We start from the raw sequence: 23,304 nt of genomic DNA on the forward strand, positions 1-23,304 counted from the left end.
CGGTATAACAGGAAAATTATGTTTTTTGGAAATTGACCATGGCAATGCCATGTGTTTGGACATGTAACATAATAATACCTTGTTTTTTGGCATGGTATGATGGAAACATCATGTTTTTTTGGAAATGTACCATGGCAATACCATGTTTTGGACATGTAACATGGTAATACCATGTATATTTTTGGCATATTAGAATGGGAATATCATGTTTTTTTATTTTATTTACCATGGCAATACCATGTTCTTGGGCATGGTTTGATGTAAATACCATGTTCTTTGGAAATGTACCATGGTAATAACATGTTTTTTGCATGAATTGAAGGGAATATCATGTTTTTGGAAATGCGCTGTGATATAATACCATGTTTTTGGACATGGTATAATAGTAATGTTACATTTTTGTAAATGTACCATGTTAATGCCATGTGTTTGGACATATAACATTGTAATACCATGTTTTTGGCATGGAATGATGGAAATATAATGTTATTTGTATATTTACCATGATATTACCATGTTTTTGGGCATGGTTTGATGGAATCATGTTCTTTGAAAATGTACCATGGTAATACCATGTTTTTGGACATGTAATATGGTAATATAATTTTGTTTAGAAATGTACCCTGGTAATACATATCCGACAATAAATCAAAGAATTCATAAAGTGTTTTTTTTTTGGAAATACACATTCAATTTATTACCAATTTAACACACTCTATCATTAGACTTTTGACAGTGACTTCATCTAAAACATTCATTTTTTTTCCTCAAAAGAAAAGAAACATTTGTATTGATAATAACAGCTATACAAAGACAAAGAGTTAATAGGTACAATAACGGACTTAAAAAGTGTTCCTAATTGTGTCGATGCAAATTTGATGGCAACAAAATGACATTTTAAGATTGAGTGTTTGTGTATGAGTGTAAGTGTATATGTACGCATATGTGGGGATTTCTTACATTATGAGCTTTATCACAAAGTACAACAGTATTTGATTACATGCACTAAAGTGCTAGTTCTTAAAGGCATGCATATCAAATATGATATTTGCACAACTGTTCTCCAAACCCTAGTCAAGATATCGAAAAGGAATATACACAGGATTCTAACTGGAAAGTCTGTTTTAATATTCTTATTCCAACATACCACAAAATAAGATGATTCTTTTGGATCCCAATTGTTACATTTGATCCGCATTACAACAGAATTTCCCATTGGAATCCTGAACACATTCCTTTAGGATTTTTGGACTTGAGAAATGTGCATAAGGATAATCAGTCTCAATATACTCTCCTTTTATCACGCGTTAAACATTCAATTTTACATTAGGTTTTTAATACATTGGTATGGTTGACATCATTTATCATTCGTCCCTGTCGAACTGATTGGTGTTTTTCTCTCCATTAGATTTAATCCTATTCTCTTTATAAATACAACTGAGTATTTTTATAATTCAAGCATCAAAGGGTACCAACAAAAATAGGATGTCAAATATGCAGAAAATATTATATAAAGTATAAACTCTAATTAAAATACTTAATTTAACAAATGATAATCACCCCTCAAACAAGAGAAATGATACAGAAACGAAACACATGTAAACTGTTATGCCGTTCCGACAAATATTATTACTATCCCGTTCTAATTTTCAGAACATCTGAAAAGCAATCCGTAATCCGTAAATGACCAACACATATAAATTCATATGTATTGCATACGTGTACACTGACACACACATACGGGACCATTGTGAGGTTGTGTGTGTATTTTGTGTCAGTACATTCCAAGTCCTTGATACTCCTAAAGATTCTAGAACTGTTTTCAAACGGGTCAGTTTAGCTGGTGCTCACAGAACTCTGCCTCCTAGTGGCAGGGCAGTTGAATGGTTCTTAGAAAGGTTCCATCACTCCGGAGGTGTGCGTATGTGTGGTCAGGCTGGAACAGGAGATAGTAAAGGTGAGAAAAAGAATAAAGTATAATCTTTTATCGCAAACGATTTATCGAACAGATCAGGGCTAACGGAATTTGCTCCCACAACATAGCTGTAAAACAGCGCCAAAAAGGAACAGCTAAAGTTCAGAAGAGTATACTACAGATCTTCTTGTACTATTTGAACAGTGTGCAGTATGAGTAAGCGTTCAGACCAAATGCGTTCTTGCCGTAAAAAAATCTAGATGCAGCGCATTTCAAGAAGTGTTTAAAAAAAGACTCTTTTTAACCTGACTTGTCATCTTAAAAAATGTCACAATGCACTAAATTTGATAAACAAAGCATTTTGAAATGCAAAATAACCGTATTTATTTCCGAAGCGATAATTGAACGCAACCCACTGAATTACATGCAATGCCGTGATGTCATGTGATAAAAATGTAATATAAACATTTTTGAAGCTTTTATCATTATATACTGCACACTGTTATTACTGTCTGTGAAAAATCGACTTGTTTCCGAGAATATATTTTGAATAAAGTAAAACGATTTTGTAAAAAATGTGCAAATGTTTTTTTTTCTTGTTTTGAACATAAATCAAATAAAATGTAGTGAGGTTTACGCTTAAAACAAGAGAAATCATTATGCAATTCGCATAAAAATAATATACTTTATTCAAGATCAGTGTTGAGTAGATTACTTCTGAAATGTAATCTGGTACTTATTACAAATTACATGACTAAAATTGTAATCAGTAGTGTTATCTTTTAGGTTAAAATGTTGGGTAATCTAATCTGAGTATTTTTAGATTTCTCATTGTAATTTTAATGAAAATGTAATTTAATTACAATTACTCAAATTTTGTAATCTGATTACAGAAATGTATTGTAATCTAATTAACATCACTCCTATTTTGTAATCTAATTACTTAATACACATTACATGCAATCGGTTACTACCCAACAATGTTCAAGATATATTCTCTGAGAATAAGTCTTATTATCTTACAACTTTTTGCTTCTCAAGTAAATTGATCTTGTTTTAAAGATAACTTGTTTCAGATATAGCCTATTATTAGGATGACATCCCTGGAGCAAACTGGGGTTAAGTGCCTTGCACGAGGAGGTAATGGTGATTACTTTTGGTTGTGGGGTTCGAACCAGCAACCTTCCAGTTACCAGCACTGAGTTTTAACAACTACACCACAGTATCCCAGAAAACAGAGATGGTTGTGATAAACAGGTTGGTTATAAGAAAGTGCAAAGAGGAGGAAAGCAAGCAGAGACGGATGTAGTCTAGGTTGGTTGAGCTCAGACCAGGTGAAGTGGAACCTCCAGACCGGGCTCTTCTGTCTCTGGGACGGTCTGAATCGGTCTGACTGGCGAGGGATAGCGGAACCTCTCTGTGCGATCGCTGTAGTCGGGCGAGGATGACAGGGAATGGGTGGCCCAGCGGGATGGCGGGCGGCGGTTTGCAGGGCGAGCCGGACGCAGGAAGCAGGAGTCCAGAGGTGGAGCCACTGGAGAACGTGGCAAGTCCTAAATTAGGAACATAAAAACGAATCTCATGTTGATTACTCAGAAGTTCCAAAAGACATTACCTGAATAACATCATATTAAGGGATACTCCGGGATCAATGCAAGTTAAGCTCTGACAATGTAACTCGCTCCATAGTTTTTAAAAACAGGTACAAATGAACAGTTTACAGTAATGCCTTGGTCTATGGGACAAGACATTGCAGAGGGTTTAAAAGCAGAAGTTACAAAAATGTGATGACGCCCTTTTAGAAATGTGTTAGAAGTAGCATTGGATGATATACCCCTTATTTCCTTTTCGATCCGATACCAATAAGCACTATCAAGGCCGATATCGCCGATACCAATATTAAAGATACCTCTATTAAATGCCATTGTTTTATGCACATTTTTGGGATAATTATATTTTATATAATATTTATTATTTTAAAAAGCCTTTTTTTATTTACAGGCCTAAACTGAAAATTATTAGACTTCTGTTTCCTTTTTGTTTATCCATAAGAAAATGAACCATGGTTTTACTACAGTAACCAGTGCTTACCCATGGAATTTATAGTAAAACTATAGTAACCATGAAATTACCCATGGTTAACAAAACCATGGTTACTATAAGGATACTACAGTATTACTATAGTAAAACCATGGTTAATTGCATCCAAACCACAGTTTTTGCCAAAACACAAACAAACAAACAAACAAAGGTTACTACAGTATAATTCTTACTATAGTAAAACAATTGATGATTTTTGTAATGTAACGCCATGTGTATCAAATAAGATACACAATGTTTGACGGCTTCTGTTTCTCACTCTATTCAAGCTGATGAGCCAAACAATCTAAGGTTTGTAAGTTTCACATGTTTATGGCACCATCTAGTGGTTATGTGTGAAAACATGAGTGGTTTCAATGTTTATATCGATCTATTTAAAATGGCAGCGGACTTGCGTGGAAACTGACTTCTGTTGGGATAAATGACAGCAGTCAATGTAATGATTATATTGTTACTGGTATATTAAAATGAGGATTTGCTGAATATAAGCAACTTGTGCTTGATTAAAGTTTTGTATATTATTTTATTGAAAAAAACCCTTTGAAATCCATGTATTAAATATGATACAGCAGGCTTTTGAGGTGTATATCTCAATCTCCATTACATTACACTCATGCCCACCACAAAAATGGTCACAGAAATTCTGACAATTACTATATTTGAAGTGTGAACTAATGTTTCAGTGTATTTTCATATATGCGTTCTGCTTTGTCATAATAAAGATCACATTATTTGATATTACAAGCTATTATGATGTCATCTCACCATAAGTTCCTGAGACTCAATAGTGTTTGGTGTATAAAATACATATGATACAAAATAAATATTGACAAAAAGAATATTTTATTCATATTGTATTTGATGTGCTGAATTGATCTGTGATACATTTCAAGCCATATTTATAAAGCAAGGAGAGGAAGTTGTCATGGTCAAACTCTCAAACATTTGGGATCTCTGTAAAGCCCAGAGAGTCCTCTGATAATACCCCCAAATTTACCACTGTAGAAACACTTCAATAACAAATGTCCTACACAAAAATGAATGGCTGGGCCTCAGGAGGACAATGACCTTTAAAGCCTAATGTATCAAATATGATACATAAAAAAAATGTGCAAAAGTATTTTTTTTTCTTTTTATAGTTTGTCTAATGGTACTAACAGTTTAATGTAAAAAACAATATATAATTTTCTGACAATTCTTTCATATGTTTTTCAGTTTCTCTGTCATTACCACTGCAAGCACTGTTTAATACATAGCATTTCTGTGCATTAAGACTCTTGGCTTATACAGTATATTCATCTTTTCCAATTCAAAGCTTATGGTATGCATTCATTTTCATGTTAAATATATAATAATTTCACAAGTTAAAAACAACAATTTTAGTTTCAATATTTTTATGTGAATATTAACATTCTCGATACAACATCAGTATGTAACGTACCGATACTTTAGGATTGATCCTGCGGATTTAAACAGTCCCTTTCTGGCATCCTTAAAGTTACAGTATTTATTGGCTTTACATGGTCATGACAGAAGTTGAATGATTGGATATAACTTTGCAAAAACATTGATATTACGCAATTTTATACCACTAGGATCATGTTAACATGTTAATATCATGCTTTATTCATGGGAATAAATTCTATAATATAGGATATAACTTTATATTGATATTTCTGCTTTTGTTTTTAAATAAACGAGGCACGAGTGGAAATGAAAGATTCTGGTAATCAACATTATGTCACAAATGCTATTGATTGAGCTTGACTTGATCATTCCTTAAAGCTATCAAACCAGATCGTTTCTTTAACATCTGAAGGATCTCATTTCCTTTTAAATCTAAGAAATGTGATTAGGTAAATACAGTAAATACATGAAACATTAATGCACTTTGTTCTTCACAGCATTAGTGTACAAAGCTAAATAGCAGTAAATTCCCTCTAAACTGCTATATCATTTTTTCCCCCCAAAAACTTTAGTGGATGATAGTCAGGGAGAATCTTACATTTGTTTGGTAGATCGTCTGACTCTGAGGAGAAATTTATGCTTGAAGGAAAAACGTAGTTTCAGCTCGATTTAGTCCAAATAATTTGCTGAAAATCTCGAGCGACATTTCTCATCTCTCATTTAGCGAGAGACAGATTACGGCTGGATCTTTTCTATTGCTTGAATAATTCAAAGACAGGAATTAACTACATCTACTTGAATCTGTCTTTGGTTTCAGGGCGAAACTTTGAAGTTGAAACACAAAGTGAATTTAATTTTCAACAGAGGAAAACAAGAACTTCAGTGTGATGACCAATGACATCATAACCAACATAAAACACAACACTATATCACAACTAACAATGGCATAATGACACATTTCACTGTTAGATGTTACAAAATGAGACCCAGCATTAGCAGCAGTTGTTAAATGCTGAAGCTAAGCGTTAACACGAGACAAACGTGGTGTTAAACACAGTGAATTAAGAAAGAGCACAGGATGTTAGGTTTAGTCTTCATCTGTAGGGCTGGCAAGGCGATTAAGGCATGATAGAACTGTAAAAGACCATTTCAAATGGACAAAAATAATACAATTAAAACAGAGCAGACCTATGAAAAATAAAAAAAGGTGATTATAAATATTCAAAATGGTAATATCATCCAAACAGCCAGTGAGCTGATTTAAAGTGACCTGTTAAATGTTACTTTCTATTTACTATTCAGGCACTTAAACATGAATGTTCCCGTATTAGATACCAAAATGTTAAAACTAGGACTGTCGATTCAGTGCGATTAACTATATAAAAAATTGTATGCAATTAATCATGTCCCCAACTCATTATTCCTACCATCGGTGCAATTCAGTTTTCAGCAGGGGGCAGTAAGCAAAACTCCAGCTTGATAGGCAATATGCAGCTTATACAGGGAGTAAATCACACTCAGACATGCTTGACACTGCGTTCTTGCGTTCAAACACAGATGGACGGACCCGTTTCCAAATACAGGGATTTCAAACATGCTTTTCCAAGTTTCAAACTATGTTTAACTTGATACAGCAACTAAAAAACGCTGTTTATGACACGATGCAACCAAAGTGAGATGCTCCAAAAGTGTCCATCTGACATCCCTAGTCAAAATATACCCTTTTGGGGTTTGATGACTTTTAAGATTGCGAATCAATTCAGGTTCTGCTCTGATTGGCTTTTTGGATGATTGATTATTGATGATTAGTAAGTAATATCAGACAATGAGCATGCCCACACCTACAAAAAAGGACAAAAAAAAAAGTGTGACCACATGAATTATTTTCCATAATGACTAGCGGTGATACAGTGTTTATAAACTGTGAGGCATGCGGTGAGAGAAATTCATTAAAATCACTGAGACGGACACAAGTGAGATCACCATGAGGTCAAGGAAGAGCGGTGGAACTTACAACACGGCGAGTGCGAGCTGCATTACAGTCCCCAGGGTGCAGTTAGTAAGATAGTATGGTTCTGGAGACAATCCAGAAAAACAGGAGTAAACACACTAAAAAACAACTACATCAGACTCAAAATGAGCGCTCATTGGTGAACTGAAGCAGCGACATCCAGGCATCCAAGGTCTTCAATGTCCTTTAAGTAGAAACATATTATTATTTTTATTTTTTAAATTTTTTTCTCCCCTTTTTCTCCCCAATATGGAATGCCCAATTCCCAATGTGCACTAAGTCCTCGTGGTGGCGTAGTGACTCGCCTCAATCCGGGTGGCGGAGGACGAATCTCAGTTGCCTCCTCGTCTGAGACGTCAATCCGCGCATCTAATCACGTGGCTCATTGAGCGTGTTACCGCGGAGACCTAGTGTGTGTGGAGGCTTCATGCTATTCTCCGCGGCATCCACACACAACTCACCACACGCCCCACTGACAGCGAGAACCACATTATAGCGACCACAAGGAAGTTATCCGATGTGACTCTACCCTCCTTAGCAACCGGGTCAATTTGGTTGCTTAAGAGACCTGGCTGGAGTCACTCAGCAGCACGCCCTAGATTCGAACTCCAGGGGTGGTAGTCAGCGTCTTTACTCGCTGAGCTACCCAGGCCCCACAAAAACTAATTATTAATCAATTATTATTTCAAACTAGAGATGCACCGATACCAATTTATTTTTTAAGACAGAAGACCAATTTAATATCCCGATAAAGCTAATATTAGCATTTTCAGTCATTATAAATTACTATTAATGACAGATTTACTAGGGTGTAACTTACTTTTAAAAGTAACCCAGATGGTAAATGGTCTGCACTTATATAGCACCTTTTTTTACCTTATTCAAATCACTTTACACTGTGTCCCATTCACACACACATTCACACACCAATGGCAGCAGAGCTCCCATGCAAGGTGCTAGCCATTGGGAGCAACTTGGGGTTCAGTTTTTTGCCCAAGGACACTTCGGCACGTGGAGTCGTTTCGGACAGGAATATTAGTGGACAACCCGCTCAATCACGTGAGCCACAGCCGACCATGCCCACGCCCAGATAACACCCATCATTCTTGTTTTAACAGTGTCATTTTATGCATACTGTTCTGTGCACTCACGGATTGGGCAATGCAATCTTAGTATTGATTGATTGTTTTGGGTTTGTTGTGTTGTGCCTGATAGTGATCAACGTTCGTTAATTTGCTTTGTCCTGTGTTGCTGTTGGCTAGTAAAAGTAATAGACAGTAACTCTTCATATTCATCTTCATAATACATTACACATAAAGGGTGGCCCAAAACAAATGGGGCCACTATGTTTGATTGCTTACATCTTAAAAATGCATAAAGGCATTTGCAAGATTTTTTACATACTACTACAACTTTTTGTAAACAACAAATTTACCTCATTGTGACGTTATAGCAACAAATAAATAAGTAAACTGTTTAGCTAAGTTTTCAAGGGCAGCAAACTTAGCTGCTTCTCTTTCGCCATGTGGCCCCATTTTTTGGGGGTCAAACGATTTACTTATATATTTGTAGGAAGTTGTTGCTCACGATGATGTCACATTGACATAATTTTGTTGTTTACTAAATGTTTTATAAGAATTGTGCTAACGCCTTTATGCATTTTTAAGATATGAGCAATCAAACATAGTGGCCATGTGTTTTTTTTGGGCCACCCTGTATATGATTTTTGGAGTCTCTATGTTTAGGACTACAACAACCATCCAGCGCAAGTATGATGAAATCGCACTTTCGCATTCCCTCTAACTCAAACACAAGCTCACACATTTTCAAACTGGTCTTAAAAGCGCACAACAGGTGCAACCATGTCCTTTTGTTAATGTACTTGTACTCAGACATATTAAATGATGATACCGATACCAAGTACAAGTATTTACAGAGTAGTATCGGTGCATCTCTGATGTCACTGTCATGGAAAACCTGGATATATCAGTGAAGTTTAAAATGATGATTTTCAGACCTGGAAAAATCATGCAAATTATTATAATAAATTTAAGTATAGTATATTATTAGTATATTTATATATTAAAGTTTTTCCCATTTAATATATGTAATATATGTAGTACAGTCCATCCGATTTAAATCTCAAAATGCTTATTCAACCCTACAGAAAGGTCACAGCATGCATTGTACACAAAGAACCATCTACATTTAATCCATTAACCTAAAGACTTCTTGTTAAAATATTTGTTAATATGTCCTTGAACATTAAAATGTCTAAATGCTAATCTGTCTTTCCAAATGTCTTGTGCTAATATGAAAGATTAATCTTCCAAATGGACAGAGGCTGGCTCACAAACACTGAAAACAGCCTCATTACATTGCATTAGATCATCCTGCTTCCAACATGGTAACATAAGCTAAATCCCATGCAAAGAAACAATAAGCAGCAAATATCATACAAGATTAAGCTACTGTTAGATTTGCAACAAAGGCATAAAGCTCAAATAAATAAATGCTCAGGCAGCATTTGAGTAACAGTTGGATGAACTACCAGCTTAAAGTTCCCCTTCTGTCACTCACTCGACGGTGTGTCGAATGAAGTGACACAAGGGGTCTTCCTGGGATGCCAAATGTACCTCTGAACCTGAGAAAAGGCTGAACCTGAGAAAAGGCCAATGTCAAGTTGGCAGACAGAATTTGCATGCCCCGCCAAGGACATACAGGTATAAAGGGAAGAGGGGCAGCGAGAGCCAGTCACAATTTTTCTGTGGAGCCGAACGGTTGTGCAACAGCAAGCTGAAGTTCACCACTGTTTCACTCACCTCTGTTAGCGAGAAGCATTGCTGTTGGATCTACGGCGCATTTCCAGCTGGCGTATGAGGCGGACACACAGATGGCCGACATGCTTGCCCGGGCTGCCGTGAGTGTGGGCTTGTACTGGAACCCTCCGTCCTCCCCACAGCCTTCGCGGCTTGATGACTGGTACCTCGGCTCTGGGCGCCGCACACAACCCCCCCCCGGTACCGTTCTTCCCGGAAGTGCATGACGAGCTGACGCAGTTGTGGAGGGACCCTTTTACTGCCCGTAACCGACCCCTCCGCTTTTCCGCTGTCACTACCCTGGATGGCGGGGCGGTCCACGGGTACACGGAAGTCCCCCAGGTGGATAGGGCGGTTGCAATCCACCTGTGTCCCGAGAACACGCCACCTGGCGGGACTACCTGGTACTCTGTAGGATGACATCATCATTGACCTCCAAAGCCTACAGCGTCACCTTACAGGCTGTCTTCTCCCTGCATTCCATGGCTCTCCTGCAGGTCCATCAAGCCAAGTCACTTAAAGATCTGTACCTGGGTAGTCCTGACCCTGACGTACTGCAGAAACTGCGCTCTGCCACCGACCTCGCTCTCAGAGCCACGAAGGTCACAGAGCAGGTACTTGCGCAGGTGATGGCCACACTCGTGGTCCAGGAGTGCCACCTCTGGCTGAACATGGTCGAGATGCGCGATGTTGACAAGTCACAATTTCTCAACGCCACCGTCTCCTAGCTCGGCCTCTTCGGCGACACCGTCGACAACTTCGCCCAGCAGTTCTCGGCGGTGAAGAAGCAGAGGGAGGCGATTTCGCACATCATGCCGCGGCGCCGCCCAACCAGCGTGCCCCACGACCTGCCTGCTCGCCGAGGGCATCCCCCTGTGACCAAACAACAGGACCAGGACCCCTTACAGGACCAGGAAAGCTCCGAAGTGCTTCTGAGACAGGTGACCCAGGCAGTCAGATGTTCGCTCCGGAGCGGGTACCATGACCAATCCGTCCCCCGGTGGAAGGCCAGGAGGAGAATCCTGGTTTTCATTACTTTCATTTGCCGCACCGCCTTCGGGTACCCACATTCTCAATAAAAGCCCCGCCCGGTATGTCAAAAGCGATTGTCCCATTAGTGCCACACGCGAGGAGCTTGAATGCTTGGCTTTCACTTCCCAATCCGTCGCGCTGGCTGGCCAGGACCATCTGACTCGTCTATGTGATTCAGTTCGCTCGGCTCCCGCCTCGTTTCATCCGTGTTTGCTCCACTTCCGTGCGCGGCAAGAAAGCCAGCAGAGCAGAGATCACAACCCTGCTCCTCAAGGATGCAATAGAGCCCGTCCCTCCAGCCAAAATGTAGAAGGGTTTCTACAGCCCTTACTTCATCTTACCCCAAAAAAGCGGCGGGTTACGACCAATCTTGGACCTGCGAGTTCTCAACCGGGACTTACACAGACTCCCATTCGACAGCTAGATTGGTTCGTGGCGGTAGACCTGAAGGACGCGTACTTCCACGTCTCCATTCTGCCTCGACACCGACCCTTCTTACGGTCCGTGTTCGATGGCCAGGCGTATCAGTACAAGGTCCTCCCTTTCGGCCTGTCCCTGTCCCCTCGCGTCTTCACGAAGATCGCAGAGGCAGCTCTTGCCCCGCTAAGGGAAGTGGGCATCCGCATAATCAACTACCTCGACGACTGGCTCATCCTGGCTCACTCTCGAGAGTTACTGTGTGCTCACAGGGACCAGGTGCTCAGGCACCTCAGCCGTTTAGGGCTTCAGATCAACTGGGAAAAGAGCAAGCTCATCCCGGTTCAGAGCATCTCTTTTCTCAGCATGGAGTTAGACTCAGTCCCAATGACAGCGCCCAATCATCGCTCTCTTCGATCCCGGCACAGCGGTTCCTGGGGCATATGGCATCCTCAGCCGTGGCAGCACCCACTGGTGCTGTGCAAGATCAGGGAGGACGAGGAACAGGTCATCCTGGTGGCCCCTTACTGGCCCACCCGGGCCTGGTTCTCGGATCTTACGCTCCTCGCGACAGCACCTCCCTGGAAAATTGGAGTCACCAAGTTGATTCAGTGCGCCTTCTATCCCAGGTTAGCCACTAAGCATCGCTCCCTGGATGTCCTCCTCCCAAGCCTTCTGGCCTGCGAATTCAGCAGAGCAATTCACATCCAGACCCACTACGAGTCACAGGTGCTCTGTACAGTTGTCGGTCACCACCGGCTTAGTTCCCTTTTCAGGCAAACTCCCCGTGATGTATTTCCCGCGGTACGGTCCCCCTCTCGGCGGACCCGCGTTTCCCTGGGCAGCCCCGCTGCCCCGGTCACCGTGCTTGTAGAGTCCCCCCTTATTAGGCTGGACCTACCACTGCGCCATTTCCCACTTACGGCTCGTGGAGTATTTGCCACATGTTACCTCCCCTAGATTGGGATAGGCCACATGCCTCCGCAGGGTCTTTCCCCCCTGAAAGAATAGGACCGGGAAAGACCGACTTCCCTGATGCATTTCATAGCATTAAGATTCATGTCCTATGTGAGAGACATAGTGAGAGAGAAGGCCGCAGCTGCTGGGCTTGTGTATGCTGTATGTGACATCTCTTTGGGGGCATTGGGGAGGGCTACGTGCAGCTGACCCAGTGCCTCTAGCATGCAGTAGCCTGCTTGCACTTGTCTCGACAGTTCACGTAACACGGTCAGTGCGTGGTGTTTTTATATGGGACCCCTTGTGTCACTTAATTCGACACAACGTTGTGTGAGTGACAGAAGGTGAACGTCATGGTTACTGTTAACCTCCGTTCCCCGAGGGAAGGAACGAGACATTGTGTCCCTCCTGCCACAGCACTAGACCTACCACTGTAAACGGCCGTACCTTATATTCGGCTCCTCAGTACAAAATCCTGACTGGCAATCGCTGCCCCGCTTCCCTTTATACTTGTATGTCCGGGGCGGGGCATGCAAATTCTGTCTGCCAACTTGACATTGGCCTTTTCTCAGGTTCAGAGGTACGTTTGGCATCCCAGGAAGACCCCTTATGTCACTTCATTCGACACAACGTCTTGTTCCTTCCCTCGGGGAATGGAGGTTACAACAGCAACCATGATGTTTTTTAAATTGAATGTCAAAATTGAACTTAAAGCATGGAATTGTATAATATAAAATAATAAAATGTTTCCCTTGGGAGACAAACTGAGTACAAGAAATCCAGTGGCATCTGTTTAATATCCAAATTCTTTATCATAGTCAGCAATGAGTTTTAAGGAGAGCAAATGGAGATTTTCCTTAAGTCTCCTGCTTCTCAGATGTTTCTTCTGAGAAAAAGAACCCAGGAATCTTGGATGTGCTTCCTTTAGAGTTTCAGAAGAGATTTCAACAATGCCTAAAAGTGTACAAAGGTTTGCAATCATAAGTCAGAGAGCTCTCCCAAGAGTAAATGGTCTGAGCTATGCTATCCACATTAATCTCGTCATCTGTGTCAACAATAGCTTGTGTCTATTTTAATTTCTCCAAAGGAATTCAGGTAGATACATCTGGGACAACATTGATGCTTCAATGAAACATAACTTAGAATACCTTTAAGTCATCTAAGCTATGAAAAATGACCCTTAGAGGAATTAAACTGTCATCAAGGTAGAATGAAACTATTTACCTCAAGACATCCAGGCTTCTCAGTGTCTCCGGTTCTGTTCTGGACAGCTGTGTTTGAAGACAGAAGTCTCCTCTCCTCTCTGAAGCTCTGCTCCAAGAGTTTCTTATTCAAAATCCGTGCAGCGTTTTCCGCTAACGTGTAACCCGGAGGTGCAGAGAGATCCTGTCTGATGCTAATCACCTCTGGGGTCTTTTCGCCCTGTGTTTCCACAATCAACTGCACAGGGCTTGGGGACCTGCCCCGCGAGTTCCTCAAAGGCCCCTGTGCGGCAGAAATGCTGGGAGATATGGGGTCTGAGGGCCCCTGAGATCCTGCTTCAATGGGACGAGAGCGACTGGGGGACTTGTTGAACTTCTGCATGGGATCGTAAGCGATGGGCGTGTGGTCAATGATGTTAAAAAGGCTGGAAAGGCCATCGTTGATGGTGGTGTGGACTGGGCTATCTCTGGTTGTTGTGGAACGTGCCCAGGCAGATTCACTGTTGCCTTTTTGCTGCTGGGTGGTGATTGTTGGGGTAGGAGTGCGGGCTTGGCCATTGGGTGGCTCGGTTTTTGCGGTATTTGTAGAGGGTTTCCGTTGGAGCTTAGGTGAGCCGTATTTTGGTGAGCAGCAGGGGCGTTCAAACTTGGCCTGCACGACTGGAGAGTACTGCATCTTTCTTAGACTCCGGGACGGGGACGAGATGGGAGTGGAGCCTCCTTTGGGCGTTAGACATCGGTGCGGGCTGCTGGTAAGGGTCCGAAGACCCTCGGTTTGCAGCCCAATGCTGATAGTCTGGGTTGTCTGCGTTCCCCGTGTGCTTAAACCATTTGTTTGGCACGCCATGTCACGTAGCTGCCTTTCTGGAGGGCTGGATCCAGAAGCCGTAGACGATCCGATGGCGCTCCGGGCAGAAAATGCCTTTTCCTTCATGTCGTCGCTCAGGTTGCGTGACAGCTCCAGCTCTAGCGATGAGGTATATCCTACAGCAGCACAAAGTGTTGGCCGTTCTCCAGGCCGAAGTCCCGCTTCCAGAGGCCACCTCCCTCCAAGCACCTCCTCTGCATCTCCTACCACATTCCCCACCTTTAATTTGGTCACTTTGGAAAACATGTACTCCTGCTCAGGAGGGCCTGGAGTCGATTGCTCACCTCGAGTGGGACTGTGTAGGACATGGACTCCAAACTGCTCTGCCCCTTGGGTGGCCCTGATGGGAGGCTTTTGGCAGTACTCAGGGCTACTCATGGTGTTTGTGGTCAAGGTAGCGCTGGTGGTCAGGTACCAAGAGGCTGGCTGGAATGCTTCTGAAGTGGACTCAACCCAACGGGATTCTGCACTCTCTGCCCAAACCTCCATCACTGGAGGAGGGATAACTGGGCCAGGGATGGGGCAAGTAGACCGGGAGCTGGTGGGCAGATCCCAACCTTTACTATTGAACTCCTCAATGTACTTGAGGTCATCTGGAGAAAGCGGAGGAGTCACATCATCCCACCCACTCTCGCCAGCCTTGCTCTTGTCTGGTAGAAAGGGGGAGCTGTCCATCAAGCGCTGGAAGTCGCTCATGGAGCAAACTGACTTTGCCCTAAAAAAAGTTAAACATATATAAAAGTTACGTAACATCTCAACAATACAGTAGTGTTGCTAATCATAATAGCTCTATTCCACCTAATTAGCTGCCTTACTGTCAATGAAAGCTGCTTGTTCACCATCAGGCCAAACGGTTACCATTTCAGAACCATGCCGTTCCATACCAAACTGTTCGATTATGGTTTCTTAACTGTCTGATACTATGGTGAGATTTCTCTTTCATGTCAACTACATTAATGGGAAGCACAGGGCTGTCACGATTATTACATTTGGCTGATGATTTTTGCTGAACATTTAGCCAGCCTAGATTAAACAGTTCCTTTCTGTTAGTAATTCTCCTGAGAGGCTGCTGAACAGTATCAACAGCAGATCTAAAGATAGTTACTAAAATGAACTGAAACAAGGGCACAGATCATCAAGTTCAGGGTGGGGCTGTCAGGAGAAGACACTGAAGGTTATTTGTAGCTACTGAAACAGATTAGAGTGGGTCACTTAAGTGGACAATGATAAATGGACTGTGGATCAATAATCTGGACTCACAGGAGTTACCTCAAGATAACAAATCCAGCAACTGAAAGCCTCACATACCCAAACACACCTCCATGCACTTATTTGTTTTTCTTTCATGTGGGGACTTTCCATTGACTTCTATTGTGTTTATACTGAGCTAATGATATTTTCTATCCCCTACCTAAAATGCTGTCTAAAATGAGAATGTCACTTCCCCTAAATTATTAATACTACCGGCCTCCGACTAACAAGAGCAAATAGAAAATCATGGTTTTGTCACGCAGTGACATAAACTAAAGGGCTATTTGGCTATTGGTTATCTAAAAGAAGACAATATGCCTACAAACACATACATTACCTGAGTAAGCTGCCACTGCTTTTCTCTTCCTCAGGATAAACAGCAGAATCTGCACTCTCTGAAATTTCATTAAGCGCCTGAAATAAACACACCGTTAGAACATTAACACACAGCTGCTTTATGAAATACTGAATCACTTTAATAAACAACTTTCTGTAGTATACTGTGATGCTGTCCTAAAGGTTTTAAAGGAGCCATATCATAAAAAAGTGCATTTCCAAGATCTTTTGGAATGTATTAAGTGCTGAACACACTAAGTTTCAGAACTGAAAATTGAAAAGAACATTTATTGAAACAAAGCTTCAAAAAAATGTAATGGTTGTGATGTACAGTATATATCAGTGTTTCCTACAGAATTTTGCTTTTGCTGTGGGGGAGTGTGTATATATTATATTACATTATATTATATTATAACTGATAGTAGCCTAATGTCTTTGCTTGCGATTCAGTAAGTGAGTCAAATGTTCATCTAGTAGCTGCTCTGTTGGATTCAGCGAGTTCATTCAGTGAAAGATCCGTCTGATAAATTGTTAGTTGGTGAGTCGTTTAGAATAAATCATGCCAAAGAACTGGTTTTCAAAAATTCAAAGAATCGGTTCATAGGAGTAATTTGGTTTGAATAGAACTATACTAGTCACACGTTGATTGCAGCCAGCAAACACTATGCCACAAAGACGTATTTTTTCGGCTGTATTTTTAGGCCAGAAAGAGGGTGGAAATCTTTTTGGCGCAATAAACCTTGAATAACATTTTATGTGGACTTTGTCTTACTCTGTCTCTTAATTCCTTCATGTGGAAGAACCTCTTCTCACTCTCCAGTCGTGATGGAGGGGGCACTATTGCCTCGCTCAGGGGGTCCAGAGACAAGGCATCCAGAAACAGGCTCTCTGGGGGCCGGGGTCCTTCACAGGGTCTGGGTCTCCCGGCTGCCCCCTTTTCCTCCAGTGTGGCTTCAGAGTCGGAGTGTGAGCGTATATGTGCGGCTGCGCAGGGGGAGCGTGGAGATCTTGGAGCCTTACAAGGGCTCTCCTGAGGGGAGAAGACACGCGCTGCACCTCCTTCAGACTGAAGACTACCTTCAGAATGATGGAGCAGAAGATCTTTCTGCATCTGGGATGGAGAAGAGGAGATCAATGTTAAATGTAAAGTATACGTACTACCTCTACTATTATGATACTTGTGCCTGGGAAGACTGAGATGCTGCTACCGCAGATGATAATAAAAACCGCTTCACACAGGACGTGCCGGTATGGTGTAAATAAAGAGCTTGGCGCACGTAAGCAAACAGAATCGAACTCTGAAAACACTGTAATAATGCTCTCACTAAATACAGACTGGGCAGTGTTGCGCAAATAAACTTTGAAGCAAGCAGACTATTTATTTATTTAAATCACAGCCCTTTACAATTTAATAATCGCATAAGGTCATATCACGATTTTGATCTTATTTCGATTAATTGTGCAGCCCTAATAGTTTTGCGTTCCTTCGCAATATGTTTTGCGTTCTCTCGCAAAATTTTACATTCCCTCGCAATAGTTTAAATTCCCTCGCAATAGTTTTGCATTCCCTCGCAATAGTTTGCGTTCCCTCACAATAGTTTTGAATTCTCTCGCAATAGTTTATGTTCCCTTGCAATAGTTTACATACCCTGGCAATAGTTTGCGTTCCCTCGCAATAGTTTTGAATTCTCTCGCAATAGTTTATGTTCCCTTGCAATAGTTTACGTACCCTGGCAATAGTTTGCATTCCCTCGGAATAGTTTCCGTTCCCTCGGAATAGTTTTACGTACCCTCGGAATAGTTTCCGTTCCCTCGGAATAGTTTTACGTACCCTCGGAATAGTTTCCGTTCCCTTGCAATAGTTTTATGTACCCTCGGATATAGTTTCCGTTCCCTTGCAATAGTTTACGTACCCTCGCAATAGTTTTGCATTCCCTCGCAATAGTTTACGTTCCCTCGCAATAGTTTTGAATTTCCTTCGCAATAGTTTATGTTTCCTCGCAATAGTTTACGTTCCCTCGCAATAGTTTACATTCCCTTGCAATAGTTTACAAATCCTTGCAATAGTTTTGCATTCCCTTGCAATAGTTTACGTTCCCTCGCAATAGTTTACGTTCCCTAGCAATAGTTTTGAATTCCCTCGCAATAGTTTACATTCCCTTGCAATAGTTTACAAATCCTTGCAATAGTTTTGCATTCCCTCGCAATAGTTTACGTTTCCTCGCAATAGTTTACGTTCCCTTGCAATAGTTTGCGTTCCCTTGCAATAGTTTATATACCCTCGCAATAGTTTTGCATTCCCTCGCAATAGTTTACATTCCCTCGCAATAGTTTATGTTCCCTCGCAATAGTTTACGTTCCCTCGCAATAGTTTACGTTCCCTCGCAATAGTTTGCATACCCTCGCAATAGTTTTGAATTCCCTCACAATAGTTTACATTCCCTCGCAATAGTTTTGAATTCCCTCACAATAGTTTACATTCCCTCGCAATAGTTTACGTTCCCTCGCAATAGTTTTGAATTCCCTCACAATAGTTTACATTCCCTCGCAATAGTTTTGAATTCCCTCACAATAGTTTACATTCCCTCGCAATAGTTTTGAATTCCCTCACAATAGTTTACATTCCCTCGCAATAGTTTACGTTCCCTCACAATAGTTTACGTTCCCTCGCAATAGTTTACGTACCCTTGCAATAGTTTTGCATTCCCTCGCAATAGTTTTGCATTCCCTCGCGATAAGTTCTGCGTTTCCTGGCAATAATTTTGCGTGCTCTTGCAATAAGTTTTGCATCCCCTCGCAATAGTTTTTCATCCCCTCACAATTGTTTTTCATCCCCTCGCAATAGTTTTGCATCCCCTCGCAATAGTTTTGCAACCCCTCGCAATAGTTTTGCATCCCCTCGCAATAAGTTTTGCATTCCCTCGCAATAAGTTTTGCATCCCCTCGCAATAGTTTTGCATCCCCTCGCAATACATTTTTTCACCTAAATTAAATCAATGTGTTCAAACTTCTGTAATGCCCACATCTAGAATCTTAGTCCCGTCCGAATCAGTACATGATATCACAGACGTCGGGCGATAATAATTGTAACTCGAACGTCGTTTAGAAAACTAATCACGTCCGAATAGGGTAAATAATGTATTATGTAATGTTTGTTTTTGGGAAAGTAATACAGAAACATAGTCCTTATTCTTGGCCACTCTCAAGTCTCTATGATATTCTGGTCTCTAGAAATGGTTCAGGTCCCACCTTCAATTTAAATCTATGGTATTTTTTTGTTTTTGTTTTATTATCCACCAGGAAAAATATATATCTGACCACACATAAAGTCGCACCATTTGTGGTATCATTCATGTCAAACACTAAATGTTGCAAGATGACTTCTGTGCCAAAGTTCAGTACTTTAAGGGTAGGAGTTTGTTCAAATCAGTGACCCAAAGTATGATCAATAGTAACAGTGATGCTTGCCTTAGCATTGATGTGAATAAGTGAAATAAGCATGAATTTTGGAGCCGGCTTGACCTCTGACCTTTTCCATCTTGCGGTGCACCTCCCGTAAGCTGTGGTCCCACTCTTGCCTCTCTCTCTCGAATCGCTCCAGCAGTTCATTCTTCTCGCGGCTCCAGCGCTTCTCTCCGTGCTGCAGTTTCCAGCGCAGCTCCAGTGCCGTGCCATGACTGTCGGCCAGCAGGTGGCGCTGTTCCTCCCGTTCCTGCTGCAGAACATCTGCAGTGACTGCACCTTCAACTGCGCCTGCATCTGCAGACTCACCTCTCACCGCCTGCAGCTGCAAAGGCAACAGCAGAGACAAGGAAGAGCATTATATGCTTTTGTATATTTGGAATGGTATAATATCATACTATTTTTGTGCGCTATTGAAGGATTAGTTCACCCCTGTGTTGTTATACGAATGTCTTTTTCTTAACACAAAGGGAGAAATTGTGAAAAATGTGGTTCTCAGTGATGTCATACAATGTCAGTTTATGGTGACACCTCTTCAAGATTCAAAAGAACACAAAAGTATTATTCAGATGTCTTATAGATTATTCCATGAGACTCTTGATTGTTATGAAAGCAATTTGAAAGAAACAAGCCAAAATCAAATGCATTATTTAGTCAAAAAGTTAAATGACTGTTGATCTCCTGTGTGCGTTCATGATAGGGCATGAGAGCAAGTTCAAGCAGCCCCCTCACGGCATTGGGGCGTTCAAGCGAAAACCTGTATTGTTTATCTAAATACAGGTCCTCTACAGTGATAGCGACAACAGAACACAACACAACTGCAAACAAATCAGAGAACAGAACTTACTAAACATGTCTGAAGAGTTTGTAGCCAAAAAATTTATGCATTTCTATGCCCAGCCTTATTTTTTAAAAAAGTTTTTGGATGCCAGTTCACAGTGGAATTACCCACGCGATGACGGAAAAAGAAAACAAATGATCGAAACTATGTACCATCGCTACGTCAAGGCTGGTTAGAACAAAAACTCTGATTGCCATAGAAAATATACCTTTTATCGCGTGTCGATGAAAGGTATCTTTTCTATGGTAATCAGAGTTTTTGTCCTAACCAGCAGTGACAAGCAACGGTACAATCGATCAATTGTTTTCTATTTTCGTTATTGTGCAGGAAACTCCGTCCACTGTAAATGGGCACTGGTCCAAGAACTTTATAAAACAATTAGACTGGGCATAGAAATGCATCAATTCTTCAACTACAAACTCTTCAGACATGTTTAGTAAGTTCTGTGTAAATTCTATGCTTTTATATCAATCATGAGTCTCATGAATAATTAATTAGCCTTCTGAATTATACTTTTGTGTTCTTATGAAGCTTGAAGAGGCGGTCACCATAAACTGACATTGCATGACATCACTGAGCACAAAATGTCACAATTTCTCACTTTGTGTTCAGAAAAAGAAAGAAAGTTAAATAGGGTTATAAAAACACAGGGGTGAGTAAACAATGACTGAATGTTCATTTTTGGGTGAACTATCCCTTTAACTGTTATCCCTCTTGATTCATTATTTGATGCAAAAAGTAAAAAAGAAAAAAATACCATTAACGATGCACTGATGTATCGTTCAATAACAGCAATGATCTGTGCTGGACATTAGCCGGTTGTTTGAAAATAGTCGATGATCAGGGACAATTATCATGAATCATGGAAACATGCAGAGACGTTCAAGTTATTGTTAAAATGTATTTTGAATTTATGTAATATATATCACTGGTTTCAAACAAAGTAGCATTAAAATGCAGAACCACGAAACTATCGGTATTGTGCTGGCAGATGTTGATAAAAAAAATACAAAATCAGATATCGTATCAACACACCAATGTTGCACTGGTCCATCCCCTATAACCATATTTAATTCTGAGATGATAACCGAACACCACTTACTGAATTATACCAGCAATGTAATGAGGTCATGTGACTGAATGAACCACATGATGTTTATACAGGCATTTTAGTAAGCTCAATAGACAGCATTTGTGGCATAACGCTGATTACCACTCGACTCATCCCTACTTTTCTTTAAAAGACAAAGCAAAAATCGAGGTCACAGTGAAGCATTTACAATGCAAGTCAATGGGGACAATTTTTAAGCGTTTAAACGCAGAAATGTGAAGCTTATAATTTTATAAAATCACTTAAAGGGTAACTAAACCCTAAACCAACTTTTTTAGTTAATGATCTGTAAGCATGGGGCTTTATTAGTACTGGTCATTGATTCAAGTAATTTTTTGACATTTGTGTATAAAGTGTTTTAATTCTACAATATATGGTGTAAAAACGCCTGAGTGCTGCCCTCTTCAGGTTGAACGGTGGCTACTGCAGTTGAATTTTCCTATTGGCTGTTGCGTACTGTGACGTAGCGTGACAGCTGACGAAGCAGGTTCCAGCTCACCACGCCAGATTCATGTACATGTCGCCTTGCGACCGTGTGAGGAATAATAATAACATAGAGTCTGACAGCAGCTGTCAATTAATCCGTCACTACGAGTCTCAGGTGCTCCCCGCTCAGCCCCGCGACTCGGTTCGTTCCTCTATCCCGCCGGGGTCTGCCCACTTTTCCTGCATTTTCAAATATTTCTAGTGGGTGGAGTCAGACTCTGAGCAGGTGTTTAGTTACCCTTTAAATTCATTCTTTTGTTAAACTTGTGTAATATTTGATATGTAAAGTTGTTTAAATCGTCAGATTACAGGGTTTATGACGTTACGTTAAGTTGTAAAATCGGCTATAACGCTACACAGAAACGGTTAGTGAGTGATTTTATCATTAAAATCATGTTAACACACATAATGTTTATGTCTTGTGACTATTCCTTTGAAACAGTATTTTAATGTTTACGGATTGGCCTCATTCACTTCCATTGTAAGTGCCTCACTATAAACCAGATTTATTCATTTTTTTAAAGAAAAGAAGAGACAAGTCGAACTTCCAAACATAACCACACACACACACACACACACACACACACACACACACACACACACACACACACACACACACACACACGTCTCCAAACGCATATTTTGCCAAAGCAACGTTTGTCGAGGTACACTACACTCGTCTAGCCAGATATTCCCGAATCTATTCAAGGTCTGAATGAGCTCCTCTGACATACGCTTCCTTTAATAGATCATGACTGTGTTTGACTGACAAACCGCACCACTGTATAAATATAGCTGTCTATTTAAAGACGCTCCCTAACTCTCAGGCACCAACACAGTGCATAAGTCACCAAAGGCCAAAAGCAATGCATGACACTGCAAATGCAGGAGCTGAGAAATCACGTTACAGTATCATTTAGCAAACCTCATAATCAGGATCTCATGGGTTGAGACTAATTTGGCCTTGTAGTAAAGAATAATTTATATACTTACTGGGAGAACATGCTTCTATTAATTTGCCTAGAAATGATGACAAAATGCACTAATGTTTTTGTTCTGCTAAAGTGTTTATTTGGTGATATTTTTCCT

General features: G+C 40.9%; 1 protein-coding gene across 1 annotated transcript in view; it reads right to left on the reverse strand.

Annotated features, from left to right (window-relative positions):
- Positions 1-683: 683 nt before the first annotated feature.
- LOC127649372 (microtubule cross-linking factor 1) overlaps positions 684-23,304 on the reverse strand; it is an 87,958-nt gene continuing 65,337 nt past the window's right edge. Inside the window, 5 exon segments of the mRNA XM_052134433.1 lie at positions 684-3,468; positions 13,883-15,443; positions 16,317-16,393; positions 17,088-17,426; positions 19,845-20,102. Of these exon segments, the coding sequence (XP_051990393.1) occupies positions 3,241-3,468; positions 13,883-15,443; positions 16,317-16,393; positions 17,088-17,426; positions 19,845-20,102 (2,463 nt within the window). The 3' untranslated portion in view covers positions 684-3,240.

The sequence above is a fragment of the Xyrauchen texanus genome, chromosome 9 (genome assembly GCF_025860055.1).
Source record: "Xyrauchen texanus isolate HMW12.3.18 chromosome 9, RBS_HiC_50CHRs, whole genome shotgun sequence".
NCBI classification, from domain to species: domain Eukaryota; kingdom Metazoa; phylum Chordata; class Actinopteri; order Cypriniformes; family Catostomidae; genus Xyrauchen; species Xyrauchen texanus.